Below are 15,210 nucleotides of genomic sequence, written 5' to 3' on the forward strand. Positions count from 1 at the left end.
GTTTGAGCCGTGTGTGTGTGAGCTGTGTGTGTGTGAGCCGTGTGTGTATGAGCCGTGTGTGACCAGTGTTCTCTCTGTGGAGCGTTGTGATCCACGGCGGGCAGAGCAGAGCCTGTGCGCCTCTCAGATTGAGTTTACAATCTAAAGCTTTTTGGCAAAGAGCTCCTCGCAAATATATCCTGAATAATGTTCCCCATTAATGGAAGAGTGGAACACACTTCAAAGCTGTCTGTTTAAGTTGTTAGTCGGGAGGATTGCACATTAAATGTGAGAATTTCGTTTTGTGCATGTGCTCTGCCAAACGTTTACCATAAAGCCTGTGTTTGAAGTTGAAGCCCAGCTCTCTCCATTAGAGTTGTATGTGTTTTATGTAGCAGAAGAGTAATTTGAAAATAGTTTTAAGTGGTCCAACAGAGGCTGGAGTTGGGTGCTATTCGCTGGGATTCAATGGGCTTCATGAATATTAGAAGTCACTTGTTAAATAAAAAAAACTAAAACTTTTCTGTCCTCTTTCTACTCAATTTGCAGTATAAGTACATTTCGTCAAGTTTGTTTGACAACTTTTATTGAGGTATAATAAAATGAGAATAAAATAATCCTGTCCTAAATAAAAACAAAAACAAGAAGGTCATGAATGAAAAGTCATGTTTCTAATCAAGTCCTCCATCTTTCCCATCTAGAATGTTCTTATGGTTCTTACGTCACACAGTAGGAATACAATAAATATGCCCAGGGTTATATGAGCATTCATTTAAAAACAGGATTCTAAACTCTACGGTACATGGACTGAAACTGTAGGCTTGCTCTTGCTTTCTGTTTATTTCATGGGCATTATCTTCTAAAGCATTTACAAATGACTTTTTAATGCAGGGTGGGACCATAAAAAAAAAGAACCTGAGGTCACTCTTGTCCCTCCCTATGGCATGTGGGTATTGTATTCTAAAGATTTGTGTCTATTTCTTAAGGGGTTAAGGGGTTGTATTTGAAAGCAACATCAAAATAACTATTGTTTTTGTATTGCTTTATAATACTTCACAATAGAGATGCACCACTGCGTCTCCACTCAATCCATCCACCACCATCTAGTCCTCGTCCTCTGAGCTCAAACCACTGCACTATGCTCTTAATGTTCTGAGTCCTACACTGGGAACCAACTGGAAACATTAATTAATTTCCCTGTGCGTGTGTGGAGCTGCCTGCGGTGTGGAGGTAAAGAGTTGCTGAGAGGTTGAGGGGGAGTGTAGTGCAGTGGACCGTGTGGCTGCTCCACTGCTGTGGGCTCCCTGTGCCTGGTGAAAGGCTTATACGGCGGAGCGGACGAGAGGACGGGGAATAAAACAAACCGTTAGAGCTGGGGGCCGCTGGGGGCCGCGCTGCACTTCGAGAGCCGTGTTTACACTGCGCTTGATGAGGGATGAAGTCGTTAATCTGGGAAATAAAACATGAGGCATTCCACACTGCCACTGGAGACGCCGGTGTTTCGGCCTATATGGCGGAGGGGTCTATTTCGTAACCTCCACCTTTCTGAGAGTGGTGATCCTAAATTTTGGGGTGTTCAGGTTGGAGAATGAAAGCAGACTTCCTCCTGGCTGTGTTGGCACAGCATTGTGTTTCCTGTCCAAAAACAGCAGAGCGAGATGGTTGGCTGAGTTGAACAATAAATACCATAGGTCCTAACTGATGTCACAAAGCGCTGAGTTTGTCATCTGAGGAGAGCACAGCAATCAGGCTGTTTGGGTTTGATCCCTGAGTATGGACCAGAGTAAATGGTGGGGCAGAGCTGGAAGCCTTCACGTTACTGATACAGCCCACTAGAAAGCCTAAGACAGGTTGCTGTATGTGGTAAGCTCATTAGGGAAGGAGAGAACCTCTGTAACACTAACCTGCCCATAGCTTCATCCTCTGCCCGCCCCTAACTTCATCCCAAATATAGGCTGTAAAAATGTTTGGGCTGGCAGCGTGCAGTGAAACAATGATGCTCCCAACCATTAGCCACTTTCGAGAAGTGCAAAAGATCCATCAAATGTGTTCAGAACAACAGCACAACATGAACTATGTTTGCCCTGAACTCCAATTAGGTGTGAACTCTGACAGCCACCACTGTGAAACAACCCCAAAACAGACTGGGTAAGTGGCTGCGTTTTATAAATGATGGTGGACTGTGTTGATACTTTCACTCCGTGAGACTTGGAATAGTCAGAATGAGTTAAGAGTGGAGGTCTCTTGTGGTCTGCAGTAGGAAATGTAATATGTTGCAGTTCCTGTGACTAATTGGCCAGTGGTGTATCAGGCTGAAGGGCACTGGAGGATAGGTACTCCAAGACCCCACTCTGAGCCAATAGGAATGCAGCCACGGAGACCCCAATATGTGGGTCTGCACAGAGTCACTTACTTGTCACTGAAGCGCAAGCTGGGTCCCAGTGTAATACAGCACATTGGGATGTTGTAATGGGACTGGAAACAAACGACTTGAAACAATATTCTGTCTTTCATACGAGGATATTACACTCTTAGAAAAAATGGTGCTATCTAGAACATAAAATGATTATTCGGCTGTCCTCATAGGAGAACCCTTTGAAGAACCCTTTTTGGTTCCAGGTAGAACACTTTCGGTTCCAGGTAGAACCCTTTCCACAGAGGGTTCTACCTCGAACCAAAAAGGGTTCTCCTATGGGGACAGCCGAAGAACCCTTTTTTTAAAGAGTGTAGGATATTGCTGTATGATAAATATTTGGAAAGACTAGAAGTCATCCAGTTCAGAGTAAAGTGTAATGTTGGTGGATCTGATGCTGGCTTGTTCAAAGAGACTGTTTGAATCAACTCCTGTACTCCTGAATTCCATGGCAGACCTCACTTCTATTGTTAGCCACTCATCTCTTTTTCCAGGGAAATCCTCTGAGGTTTCCCCTCCCCCGTTACAATTCACAGACATTTAGGGCGACTCATTATAGTTCTCCAAGTTAAGCAAATAAAGTCTAATAAAATGTGGTCACTAGGGACCGAGTGTTGGGATCCTCCCCTGCTTTAGTGGTAAAGGTACTCCAACTACATTGTTTCATAGGCTCTGTCCACAGAAATTCTGTTATTACTGTAACCTGTAACCTCTATTTGAGAGAGATAACTTATGACTTGGACAAGGAACAACGGTAGAAGTTAATGCATTTGAGGTAAATGTGCAAAATGAATATGCTTTTTATTAATCCACTCACTCAAACCTGCCTCAGCATCTGCTTGTGCTGGTGTTTGTGTGATTGCATGTGATTGCATGTGTGTGTGCGCGTGCGTGCACATGTGTATGCGCATGTGTGTGTGGACGCATGTGTGTGTGTGTGTGTGTGTGCGCACGTAAGTGTGTGTGAGTGACAGGTGCTTGTTTGCTCAGTGCCTCAGAGCCTGTCTCCTCTCCCCACGGTGCAGGGAGACAAAGGGAGTGAAGCTTTTCTCTCCTCCACACACTAATCCTGGACAGCATGGACTCAAAACTGACTTATGTGCTCACACCTGTGAGTGTGTGTGTATGGGGGTGGGGGATGATAGCAAGATCTGTTTCCACTCAACTGTACAGCGGATCAGCTCACACATCACTTCAGTTTGTTTTGCTTGTGTTGTCATGGAATTCCCAATAGACTCCAAATACCAGAGTCACACAGGTCAGCAACACTCACACTGGCACAGGTGGGAGCTTTTCTTTTACAACTCTCTTTCCCCTGTCTCACATAACCATAAATAGTAGTGAAGTAGTGGAAAGTTCTACGCATAAAAGTTATCAAAGGTTGTTGGAAGACTTGTTTCCTGCTGATAATTTGTTGAATTTCTAGATATCATGGCAGAACAATTCAACTTGTTTTCCAACAACATGCGTCAAGAAAGTCCAAAACTGTGGCCTCCCGTGTGGCGCTGCGGTCTAAGGCACTGCATCGCTTGAGGCGTCACTACAGACCTGGGTTCCATCCCAGGCTGTGTCACAGCCGGCCGTGACCGGGAGACCAATGAGGAGGCGCACAATTTCCGTGTCCCATCACGCTCTAGCGACTCCTTGTGGAGGGCCGGGTGCCTGCAAGCTGACTTCGGGCGCCTGCAAGCTGACTTCGGTCGCCTGCTGGACGGTGTTTCCTCTGTTTCGGAGGACGCATGGCTCTCAACCTTCACCTCTCCCGAGTCCATAGGGGAGTTGCAGCGATGGGACAAGACTGTAACTACCAATTGGATATCACGAAAAAGGGGTGAAAGTAATAATAATCCAAAACTGGAGCAGAATATCAGCTAGTGTGAGGTTTGGGTGTCACGCAGCCATTTTGAGCAGCCCAGATACCTTTACAGGCCCTCCTGTGGGAGATGGCCTTGGACATGTCCCGGAAGAAGCCCTCCTTGCAGTAGTGGCAGTGGCGTCCGGCAGTGTTGTGGCGGCAGTTGAGACAGACTCCGCCGCTCCTCCGCCCAGACAGCTTGTATAGCTCCATGTTGAAACGACAGCGCCGGGCGTGCAGGTTACAGTGGCAGGCTGCAGAAAGAGGGGGAGAGAAAGAGAGGTGAGGGGGAAAATAACACAGAGGTCAGTGGGTTCGCATGCTTTTTACACAGGCGTTGAGTACACTTAACGAAGGCTTTGGCCTCCTGAACCTGAACCTCAACACTCAACACAAAATAACTTCATCATGCAACCTTGCAGTTCAGCTAGTCTAGTGCTTCATAAGCTGGAACTGAAAACTGATGAACTCAGCAACTCAGTATATCTGTACAGTATATCATGGTAGGGTGTTGACCACGTTACTTTCCAATTTCCAAAAACCAAATAACAGCTAGTGAAGTGTAGTGTATGGGGACCCTGAGAAGGTTACTGTTACTTTAATGACATCAGTGGGTCAAAGTCCTCTGGTCAGACATGTCATTTGGAGACAATGGGTTTTTAAAACAGATGGCCTGGCCAGGCTGTGAGCGATCCAGTTTCTAAGAGTAAAATGGTGTGGTCTGACGCCATGCTCTCCTTTCCCCTCCACCTGCCTATGGATTTGACCTCTGACCCATAGTGACGTCAGGAGAGTGATTTCCTTTCCCACAGATCTCGCAGCCTTTACTAATTCTCTTAGTTGTTTTATTGTCATAACATCATGAGGGATACCTTCCCAATCAAATAGGGTGATTTATTCCTCAGTTCATCAGTTCTCTCTGTGTGTTAGAGCCAGGGTGGACTTTCCACCTCTGCTCTAGTGATATTATCTTCCAAAGCACTGTGAAAGAACTTCAATTTTTGGCCTTGCATTTGAGCTTTTCTGTTTTAGTGTCATCCAGGCACGTACTGCTGTGATAAGGCTGGAAGAGGAGAAGCCCCCATTGTTTCTTATTTGTGGATAATCTCTCCATCAGTGCACCCTGCCTTAAGGTTATAGCCACAAGATCTGAGCGATAAGGGCACATATGCTACACGTACATCAGCACTCCCAATCACGTATCAACCAACTCACACCTGCCATTGGGGACCAGGGTTGGCAGGTGGGTGGGATTCAGAGCGGCTTCCTCTAAATTGGGGCTTAAACACACTGTCACACACACAGTCACACACACAAACCGAGGTGTTTGGCAGCTGTCATGGGCTTATCACACCTCAAACCCCAGGGCCGATCAACACACTCAGAGCACACCAGACCCGCGGAGCTTTGAAGCGTGCTCCCTCCTCCTCTATCCCCCTCCCTTCCCTCTCTCTGCCCCTTGCTCTTTACCACCTTCTTATCCCAGATGTTATCTCCACTTTGGGTGGAAGTGTTACTACAAATGTAATGGGATTTTTTTATGAATGGGAAATGGAATGGAATGCTTTTAGTTTTCTAACCAGAGGAAAACATCCTACAGATAACTGCCAAAATAAAGGAAACACCAACATAAAGTGTCTTATGGGCATCGAGCCACCACGAGCCGCCAGAACAGATATATATTCTACAAGTGTCCAAAATAATGGGTAACTGGGCATTTTTATACATGACCCTAAGCATGATGGGATGTTAACTGCTTAATAAACTAAGGACCCACACCTGTGTGGAAGCACCTACTTTCAATATACTTTGTATCCCTCATTTACTCATGTGTTTCCTTTATTTGGGCAGTTACATGTATGCTGGTACTGTAACTTTAATCTTCACAGTGAGTCAGATGGAAAGTTGAGAGATAAGAAATACCCAGGTAAGTATCTGGGCACATGCATTCTGCATGCAACATAGGCAGAATCTCCCTATTACTTTGACAAGCAGCAAGTCTTTGTGCGGTGTGTATCACAGTCTGTGTGTATACAATACTGCTTCAGCCTGTGTGTGACCCACTGTGTGTGGTGTCGTTGTGGTGTCTATGTGTGTGTGAGAGAGTGTCTGCATCATGTGATTAATAAGCGTTATCTCCTTGGCTGTCCCCAGCCTCTCCTAATGAGTGCTGTGCTATCTCATACACACTTCCCTGGCCTGCTCTCCAATCACTCCGCTAATTGTCCCTCAGTGCCAAGGCCTCAAGTACTGATCAACTATATTTAGACCAGCTAGCCCAAAATGTCCCTCACAGCATCTATCACACACACTGTTGTGTTTACAACTGGGCGCCTGACAACAAAACAACAAGTGAAGAAACAAACAAACGCTCCCTAGTTTTCAATATGTGTTCAATTAGAGTGTAAATGTAGTCCTGTAGAACCTACTTAGAGGTACACCATTTAAATCTATTTATGTTCAAGTGTTGTAATACTGTATAGTGAAGGACATGGTAGGTGTGAGACTCTGACTTGATTAATCATCCCACAGCTTGCTGTAGGTGGATTCATATTCTGTGTTCCGTGAGATAATCTAAAGGCCATACATGGCCTGTATTGATACCAGGTCCTGGATTGTTGCAGGGACTCCCTGCCACAGACACACATAACCTACCTGTTACCAGGTGTCTGATGTTAACCAAACACCCTGTGTTCCTAGACTGCAGACAGAGGAGTTGTGTGATTTGTATTGAGAGGAATGCTGCACTTGTTCAAGGATGAAGAGGAAAGGAATTCCAGTGAATTTATTGTTTACCCAGGATCAATTAGTCCCTCAGTCAGTGAAGGCCCATAATGATAGTGGCCCATATTATGAGAGGATGACGTGTGCCAAGCCAAACAAGCCTCTCATCCTCACCCTGGCAGTGATCTGAGGGAAACACAACATCAGTGCCGTGAGCAGATTCATATACTTGTCACATTCTCTCCGAGGTATCCAATGCCGTATTTTCATGACAACAATTGGTTTTATAGGTTGATATTTCTGAGCGCTGGGTTTGTTTTCCTCCTCTACCACATTGCTTACTGTAAACCTCCCGGTGCGGTGGCTGTGCATTACGTCTAACTGTGAGAGACTACAGACTCAGCGATTGAAGTCTTGTTTATTGAAGTCTTGTTTGGCCATGCCCTCAGGAACCTAGTGATTTCCCAATTAGAATAGATGTATACATTTTACATGTTTATAGGACATTTTATGAGCGTTGCAGTTTGTTAAACAGATTTTGTTTCAATGTGCTGGTAAAACGAATCCTGGCATCATGCAAAGTTACACTAATAAAGGTTTTAGTTGAAATTAGAGAAAAATCAACTTGTGACATTTAATTCAAAGTGCTTGTTACAAAGCCTACATGATGCTTGCATAATACTTGCATAACACCTGCGTGGTGTGTGGGTGAAGCTTCAGAAAATGAGTCACAAGTATTCATTAACATTCATAAAGCACTTATGAAATCAAAGTGTTACCACTCATTCCCCCATAAATATCCAAATTGCAATGGAACTGTAATATATGAAGTAATAGTTAAGTCAAGTAACTATTTAACTAAATCAAGAAAAATGACAAGTGACTAACAGCATGCCTGACTTATGAAAACATAATGAATCAATCGTTATGTTTTATTAAGGATGAGAGCCTATGGGATTATATAGGCTTCAATAAGAGGGACATGAAAGTCACTATTTGGCTCAATAAGAATTATAGCAATAGCTTTAAGTGGATGCTACAATATGTTGCCATTACAACAGACTGAAAATCACTCTTATGAAGTTCTAATACATCATTGTCATAAACATCTGGTTTAATAAAGAAACACATATATTATAAATGTTGGTGCCAAAAACATGCAAGAATCAGCAGACATGCCTTGAAACATTACTTGTAATATGCCTACATTTCTTTGGGCCAAGGGATTTGTCACAGAATTAAAGATCCAACTGTGCATTTGGTCTGTTGATACATGTACTGCATGACTTTAATGGTGCAAATGCCCCTGAACGTCTTCTGTGGGGCACTCCCGTTAGATCAGTCACCCTTAAGCTCTTAGCTTCATGCCCCAGACACACTCAACATTTTCCTACAATAAATATTTCGATTGCACATTGCTGGAGCAGCTGCTATTTTGATGAGGGAGAAAAAACAACAAAGGCCTTTTGGAATGAGCTATCCAGATGATGAATCATTTTACGAGTTTCCGGAATGCTTTTGATGACTTGAGCTGGGTTGAAAAGACAGAAACGGTATAAAAAAAGAAGAAACTTCTCTTATTTGGAGGACTGATTCAACCCGTCACCTTGGCGTAATGCAAACAAATAAATAAACAAGTGAGAGTGCAGATAAAGAGTGTATAAAGACTTTGATCAGTCTGAGCAGAGCTGACAGGTTGAGACAAACAACTGTTTGAACACGAGGACTTTTAGCATGTATGATTTGTTTTTAATGAGACACACATTGGAGGCGGTGGGGGAGGAGGTTTCAACAGGACGCAGTGATGAATGACCCTGGGGCTGGGGTTCATCTGCAGTGGAAGCAGCACCTGTCTCAGTTCCTTCCTCAGCTATGGGAACTCAATGGAAACTCTGACCTCTACGCTGGAAGGTCCAACATCTGCATTGTCCCACTTACTGGCCTCTCATACAAAACCACGGACACTTGGCATTCAGTAGCACTCTCTCTTTTAGAAGGAATGCACACAGGCATTGATGGAAATATTGCTCATCCATGAAGAACATGTAAGAACTCAAATCAATCAAATCAAATGTATTAGCCACATGCGCCGAATACAATAGGTGTAGACCTTACAGTGAAATGCTTACTTACAAGACCTTAACCAACAACAACAAAAAGTGTTAAGTAATAAATAGATAAGTAAAAAATAAAAATAACTAATAATTAAAGAGCAGCAGTAAAATAAAATTAGGTAATATGTACATGTGGGTAGAGTTAAAGTGACTATGTATAGATAATAAACAGAGTAACAACAGCGTAAAAGAGGGGGGGGGGTAGCCAAGATGAGCTGTTCTGGAGTCTTATGGCTTGGGGGTAGAAGCTGTTAAGAAGCCTTTTGGACCTAGACTTGGCACTCCAGTACCGCTTGCCGTGTGGTAGCAGAGAGAACAGTCTATGACTAGGGTGGCTGGAGTCTTTGACAATTGTGATGTACTGGGCCGTACGCACTACCCTCTGTAGTGCCTTGCAGTCGGAGGCCAAGCAGTTGCCATACCAGGCGGTGATGCAACCAGTCAGGATGCTCTCGATGGTGCAGCTGTATAACTTTTTGAGGATCTGAGGACCCATGCCAAATCTTTTCAGTCTCCTGAGGGGGAATAGGCTTTGTCGTGCCCTCTTCACGACTGTCTTGTTGTGTTTGGACCATGATAGTTTGTTGGTGATGTGGACACCAAGGAACTTGAAGCTCTCAACCGGTTCCACTACAGCCCCGTCGATGAGAATGGGGGCATGCTCAGTCCTCTTATTTTTCCCTGTAGTCCACAATCATCTCCTTTGTCTTGATCACGTTGAGGGAGAGGTTGTTATCCTGGCACCACACGGCCAGGTCGCTGACCTCCTCCCTATAGGCTGTCTCATCGATGTTGGTGATCAAGCCTACCTGCCACTGTTGTGTCGTCGGCAAACTTAATGATGGTGTTGGAGTCGTACCTGGTCATGCAGTCATGGATGAACAGGGAGTACAGGAGGGGACTGAGCACGCACCCCTGACGGGCCCCCGTGTTGAGGATCAGCGTGGCAGATGTGTTGTTACATACCCTTACCACCTGGGGGCGGCCTGTCAGGAAGTCCAAGATCCAGTTGCAGAGGGAGGTGTTTAGTCCCAGGTTCTTTAGCTTAGTGATGAGCTTTGAGGACACTATGGTGTTGAAAGCTGAGCTGTAGTCAATGAATAGCATTCTCACATACAGTGGGGAGAACAAGTATTTGATACACTGCCCATTTTGCAGGTTTTCCTACTTACAAAGCATGTAGAGGTCTGTAATTTTTTATCATAGGTACACTTCAACTGTGAGAGACGGAATCTAAAACAAAAATCCAGAAAATCACATTGTATGATTTATAAGTAATTAATTTGCATTTTATTGCATGCCATAAGTATTTGATCACCTACCAACCAGTAAGAATTCCGGCCCTCACAGACCTGTTAGTTTTTCTTTAAGAAGCCCTCCTGTTCTCCACTCATTACCTGTATTAACTGCACCTGTTTGAACTCGTTACCTGTATAAAAGACACGTGTCCACACCCTCAATCAAACAGACTCCAACCTCTCCACAATGGCCAAGACCAGAGAGCTGTGTAAGGACATCAGGGATATAATTGTAGACCTGCACAAGGCTGGGATGGGCTACAGGACAATAGGCAAGCAGCTTGGTGAGAAGGCAACAACTGTTGGCGCAATTATTAGAAAATGGAAGAAGTTCAAGATGACGGTCAATCACCCTCGGTCTGGGGCTCCATGCAAGATCTCACCTCGTGGGGCATCAATGATCATGAGGAAGGTGAGGGATCAGCCCAGAACTACACGGCAGGACCTGGTCAATGACCTGAAGAGCGCTGGGACCACAGTCTCAAAGAAAACCATTAGTAACACACTACGCCGTCATGGATTAAAATCCTGCAGCGCACGCAAGGTCCCCCTGCTCAAGCCAGCACATGTCCAGGCCCGTCTGAAGTTTGCCAATGACCATCTGGATGATCCAGAGGAGGAATGGGAGAAGGTAATGCGGTCTGATGAGACAAAAATAGAGCTTTTTGGTCTAAACTCCACTCGCCGTGTTTGGAGGAAGAAGAAGGATGAGTACAACCCCAAGAACACCATCCCAACCGTGAAGCATGGTGGTGGAAACATCATTCTTTGGGGATGCTTTTCTGCACAGGGGACAGGACGACTGCACCGTATTGAGGGGAGGATGGATGGGGCCATGTATCGCGAGATCTTGGCCAACAACCTCCTTCCCTCAGTAAGAGCATTGAAGATGGGTCGTGGCTGGGTCTTCCAGCATGACAACGACCCGAAACACACAGCCAGGGCAACTAAGGAGTGGCTCCGTAAGAAGCATCTCAAGGTCCTGGAGTGGCCTAGCCAGTCTCCAGACCTGAACCCAATAGAAAATCTTTGGAGGGAGCTGAAAGTCCGTATTGCCCAGCGACAGCCCCGAAACCTGAAGGATCTGGAGAAGGTCTGTATGGAGGAGTGGGCCAAAATCCCTGCTGCAGTGTATGCAAACCTGGTCAAGACCTACAGGAAACGTATGATCTCTGTAATTGCAAACAAAGGTTTCTGTACAAAATATTAAGTTCTGCTTTTCTGATGTATCAAATACTTATGTCATGCAATAAAATGCAAATTAATTACTTAAAAATCATACAATGTGATTTTCTGGATTTTTGTTTTAGATTCCGTCTCTCACAGTTGAAGTGTACCTATGATAAAAAATGTCAGACCTCTACATGCTTTGTAAGTAGGAAAACCTGCAAAATCGGCAGTGTATCAAATACTTGTTCTCCCCACTGTAGGTGTTCCTCTTGTCCAGGTGGGAAAGGGCAGTGTGGAGTGCAATAGGGATTGCATCATCTGTGGATTTGTTGGGCCATTATGCAAATTGGAGTGGGTGTAGGGTTTCTGGGATAATGACGTTGAAGTGAGCCATGACCAGCCTTTCAAAGCACTTCATGGCTACAGATGTGAGTGCTACGGGTCGGTAGTCATTTAGGCAGATTATCTTAATGTTCTTGGGCACAGGGACTATGGTGGTCTGCTTGAAACATGTTGGTATTACAGACTCAGTCAGGGACCTGTTGAAAATATCAGTGAAGACAATTGCCAGTTGGTCAGCGCATGCTCGGAGTACACGTCCTGATAATCTGTCTGGCCCTGCGGCCTTGTGAATGTTGACCTGCTTAAAAGTCTTACTCACATCGGTTCCGGAGAGCGTGATCACATAGTCATCCAGAACAGCTGATGCTCTCATGCATGCTTCAGTGTTGCGTGCCTCGAAGCGAGCATAGAAGTGATTTAGCTCATCTGGTAGGCTTGTGTCACTGGGCAGCTCACGGCTGTGCTTCCCTTTGTAGTCTGTAATAGCTTGCAAGCCCTGCCACATCCGACGAGAGTTGGAGCCGGTGTAGTACGATTCAATCTTAGTCCTGTATTGACTCTTTGCCTGTTTGATGGTTCGTCTGAGGGCATAGCGGCATTTCTTATAAGCGTCCGGGTTAGAGTCCCGCTCCTTGAAAGCGGTAGCTCTACCCTTTAGCTGGACAAGAGGGTCTGCCACAGTGACAGTTTCTGGACAGTTCCTGGAAATACTGCATATTGACCAACACTTTGACATGGTTGGCTTAAAGGGTAGAGATGATGGAAGTGGATGAGCACAGGAGGCCTGATTTTACTACAGAGATGTTATCAAACTGATGTGTTAGGATGGCCAATTAGTGTCAATATTTATAATCCCTGCTATGGCTTGTGCTCTGCTACCATAACAGCACTGAGTGAGACATGATGATCAATCACTCAGCTCACCTTTAACCTTTGAAAACCTGCCAAACCACACAAGAGTGCACTTTGTGCCCTGAGATAAGACAACAGAAGGAAGAGATAAGCCAGGCTAATGAAATGGATTTCTGTGTTATGAAATAGTGTTTGATTCTGATCCTTTTCCATTTGACCCAAGGACCCAAGCATCCTCTTATGTCAAAGGCCAATGCGTGGGTCAATACGCTTAGCCCATTTTAGTCTTCAGAAAGGTAAATGCTGATTTTATCAGTAACTGCTTGCCTTATACCAAGTCAGAGTGTAAGCTTATAGGGAAAACTCCCAAGGATAACCTTTCAGCTTTCAGCTATCACTCTTGCCAAGAGAATACAACAAGAATAATTTTAAAGACCTGCTACTGAAGCTTAACGTAAACTTCAGTAGCCACTACATGGTCATGAAAAGCTCCAATCAAACTTCAATCAGACTGCCTATACTTTGAGGTATAGTACAACAACAATGTTTTATAACACCATGACAGATCTGGACTATGATAGTGTACCATAATGATAACTTGCACTCTAAATGACTGTACACTGTGTTTACTGAAAGTCTGAAAAACACTTGTCCTATGTATCCTAGCTCAAGTGGCCCCAATTTCTATGTTACAGAAAACTCCCTTATAAAGGCCCTTTGGCCTGGCAGCAAAGTGTCAGAAGTGATGTATTTTGAGCAGCACTGTGTGCCTGAGGACTAATAGGATCTCCTTTACACAACCAACCCCTGTGGCCATGTTTAGCAACAACAAAGCCTCCCTAATGGACTCCCATTTCCCACTACTAACGCAGGTTTAATAGCAGTGTGTGTGTTTGTGTGTGTTTTCTCCCTGCTCCCCGTTTCAGTAGGACACCATACCCCTCTCTCCCTTTGGGCTCTCTCTCACACAGAGGCAGTCTGGGAAGGCATCTCCCCTCCGCCTCGCTATGCAGTGATGTCATGGGGAGCGCTCTCTTTTTACAAGCGCATCTCTGTGATCTCTGGCGGAGATCAATTAGCTGAGCAATCAGGCCTCCCCTGCTTTTGTGTGAGTAACTCCTCGTAAAACAGAGCGGTTGCCTGGCGAACGGGCACATGGCGTCTCAACAAAAACAGCCACCCAAAGTCAGGCCAAGCCATGCTCTAAGAACGAAGGCAAAACCAAACTGTGATTCTGCTGTTCTGAGCGTAACATTAGCTAATGTAATGTAACATTAGTGAATGCTAATGTATCAAGTGTGATGGGTGGTGACTGGTGCCACTGTCAAAACCAGTTGTTAATTGGCCTAAATGATGCCAGTCTGCTGCACACAAGATGTCATAACCATGGAGAAGTTGAAGTTGGATCATGTTGTCTGAGAGTTCATTGGAAGCCTCTCAAAAAAACATTACAATGTGCTTGTTGATCTCAATGACAATGTTTGTGTCTTTCCCAAGTATTCCTTTGCTTGTGTTATCAGTTAAAAAGGCATAGCTACTGTATGGTATGCCGCCTTGTCCTTTTAGAATAGCTCAAGTGGAACCACACATCACCTACACATGAACCCACAGAGACTGCTCTGTATCACAACCCTTAACTACAAGAAAAAAGACCTGACACTTTGGAACAGCAAAATTGTATAATTGTGCAATCAGTAATAGCCAGAGAGCTCTGCTCCCTCCCCTCAACAACTAGTTGTGGTGCCAATGATAATACACCATGTCTTATGAATAATAATATATAATGAGCAGCATATCTCAGTCCATTTATCCTGCCTGCTCTCATCCTCAGTGGAATACCTCAGTGGAAATGAACTCGCTATCAAACAGAGCCCAATCAAACTGCTACTCTCCCAATCCACAGGCCTGTTCTCATGGCCTCTGGTCTGAATGAGTCACGCTCTATTTAAATATTCCAGGTCCCCACAGTCAGGAGTCATCATCACCTCCGGGGAGCTACTTATGAATGATAAAAAGGTCGCTAAGACTTAGCGTTTGCATTAGCTGTTAGCGGCCACGTTAAGGGTAATTGTGACTCCGCTGCTGTCTGGGCGGTCAATGCGGGAAAACATTGGACTATAACATTTCCAATTAAAGTATCAGGCTGACGTGCTAGTGGCAGAGCGTTCTGTAGTGTCATGAGCTGCCGGGCGGTGGGAGAAAATAAACAAGTGTATATGAGGGGGTGTCGGTTTGACGGATCATCTGGGGAACATTTCCAATTTAGCCTATGTACTATACGGCACCAGTGAGGAAACACGTCAGCATGAAATATACCTCAGCGCTGTAACATGGGTGTTGTCATCATCTTATGAACAACTTATTTATTTCTGATTTATTTGTCTATATTTTGTCTGTGCAGGTGTTTATTTTCATAACTGTACTGTAATACATCCAGTGTGTAAGTAAAGAAACCAACTGACA

General features: G+C 44.7%; 1 protein-coding gene across 2 annotated transcripts in view; it reads right to left on the reverse strand.

Moving 5' to 3' along the window:
* The window catches only part of LOC121551235 (netrin-1), a 52,733-nt gene that overhangs the window by 21,435 nt on the left and 16,088 nt on the right, over positions 1 to 15,210 (reverse strand). For both annotated transcript variants that reach the window (XM_041863795.2, XM_041863794.2), the window contains exon 3: positions 4,313 to 4,501. In XM_041863795.2, coding sequence (XP_041719729.1) covers positions 4,313 to 4,501 — 189 coding nt within the window. The remainder of the gene's footprint in view (positions 1 to 4,312; positions 4,502 to 15,210) is intronic.

This window comes from Coregonus clupeaformis, unplaced genomic scaffold (genome assembly GCF_020615455.1).
Source record: "Coregonus clupeaformis isolate EN_2021a unplaced genomic scaffold, ASM2061545v1 scaf0010, whole genome shotgun sequence".
In the NCBI taxonomy this organism is placed as follows: domain Eukaryota; kingdom Metazoa; phylum Chordata; class Actinopteri; order Salmoniformes; family Salmonidae; genus Coregonus; species Coregonus clupeaformis.